The sequence below is a fragment of the Priapulus caudatus genome, unplaced genomic scaffold, assembly GCF_000485595.1.
Source record: "Priapulus caudatus unplaced genomic scaffold, Priapulus_caudatus-5.0.1 Scaffold674, whole genome shotgun sequence".
NCBI lineage: Eukaryota > Metazoa > Priapulida > Priapulimorpha > Priapulimorphida > Priapulidae > Priapulus > Priapulus caudatus.
This window is the reverse complement of record NW_014577735.1, coordinates 157,866-159,242: the sequence shown is the minus strand read 5'-3', so window position 1 is coordinate 159,242 and position 1,377 is coordinate 157,866. Positions and strand designations below refer to the sequence as shown.

The window sequence follows — 1,377 nt, the reverse complement described above, 5'->3', positions numbered from 1 at the left end:
AGCGACCAGATCTTTATCTGTGAATACAGTTGACAGGTTTGGTTTTATATCACGTAAAAACCTACTAACAACCTAATCGAATTAGAAATCGAGGCTGCGGACACTACCTCAAGGCCACACCCATCATCGAGTTTACTCGACTTCGACAAAAACGACTCGCGATGACGGAAAACTGCGCGCTGGCGTAATTGCAGGCGGCGCAGCAGAGGAGCGATGCGGTACTGCCCCCTCGACGCCCGAGCAGCGCCCTGTCAGCGGCAAAGGCCTGCTGCGACCACATGCGCGACTGGTGGCTCGGCACGGCACCGGGCGAGTGGGTGTCGATGGCCGTTGCGTCGGACGGCTCGTACGGCGTGCCGCATGGTCTCGTCTACAGCTTCCCCGTCACAATAGAGAAGAAGGAGTGGAGCGTCGTGAAGGTGAGGTGTAGCAGGTAGACCTTGCTGAACGTGTTTTTGATTCTGTGATGCTTGCTGGCTTGGGAGTGTGATGTTATGTTGGTCGTTGTAGTGGGCGTTCTAAATGTGCTGTCATCGGATAGAAATTATTTTTGTTGTCATTTGTGAAGACATGATCGTCTGTTTAACAATTCATGCATGCGTTTATGGTGTGGCCTGGTGCTTGTTTTTCTACCTGTTTTGTTAGCAGCATACATCACATTTGTAAGTGCTCGTAGCATACGTGCACGCAAACAAGAACTGATTATACTATTGCTATACCGCGAATGTCAGTGTTACATTATGATGGTATGCTGCATACTATATATGAATGTTCATATAATGTATATAGTAATATACAGACTAGTACATGAATAATGTAATATATATATACATATATATATACAATATATTATAATTATAAGTTTCCAGCTGAAGTGGGCATCTGGTGAGAAATATTTCTTTCTCACCACTGCATTAAACCAGGCTATGTGCTTGGCCACAGTGACATTTCCCCTAAGTTTCCTAGATTTTTATTTGCGGCACATACACGTTTTGTACAGGGCCTGAAGCTTAGTGGATTTGCTGAAGAGAAGATGCGCAGTGCTGCCGAGGAGTTGATCAGTGAGATTATCGACGCAGAGTCTGACGGACACACTTTGCTAGCGCGGCTATAGTGGCGCCGCCTGAGCTAAAAATCTGTGATGGAGACGAAAAAAAAATTACCGAGGATGTAAGACACTGGCAGTGACCACCTTAAGTGTCAGCAAAGAGATTGGCTCGATGTTCAACTTCTTAACCATATAGCTAGCCGAGCGTAGGCTCGTGATCGAATAGGCTACAGGTTCGTCTACAGGCAGATACGTGTGCTGTCGCACTTTTAGCCACAACGGTATATCAGACAATACGCAGAGGATTACTAACATAAGAATGCATTCTT

The 1,377-nt window shown here is 46.0% G+C and overlaps 2 protein-coding genes across 2 annotated transcripts in view; one reads left to right on the top strand and one right to left on the bottom strand.

Annotated features, from left to right (window-relative positions):
* LOC106812684 (malate dehydrogenase-like) overlaps window positions 1–1,377 on the bottom strand; it is an 18,546-nt gene that overhangs the window by 7,438 nt on the left and 9,731 nt on the right. The gene's annotated exons all lie outside the window — the stretch shown is intronic.
* Window positions 199–1,351, top strand: LOC106812685 (malate dehydrogenase-like). Its single transcript, XM_014816619.1, has 2 exons — window positions 199–419; window positions 1,001–1,351. The coding sequence occupies exons 1-2, from the start codon at window positions 279–281 to the stop codon at window positions 1,112–1,114; spliced, it is 255 nt and encodes an 84-aa protein (XP_014672105.1). The 5' UTR covers window positions 199–278; the 3' UTR covers window positions 1,115–1,351.

Excerpts from the sequence above, each read along its gene's own strand:
- LOC106812685 (XM_014816619.1), top strand. The coding sequence starts at position 279 with ATGCGCGACTGGTGGCTCGGCACGGCACCGGGCGAGTGGGTGTCGATG. Across the intron at positions 420-1,000 it reads AGGAGTGGAGCGTCGTGAAG|GGCCTGAAGCTTAGTGGATT; the intron begins GTGAGGTGTAGC and ends CGTTTTGTACAG.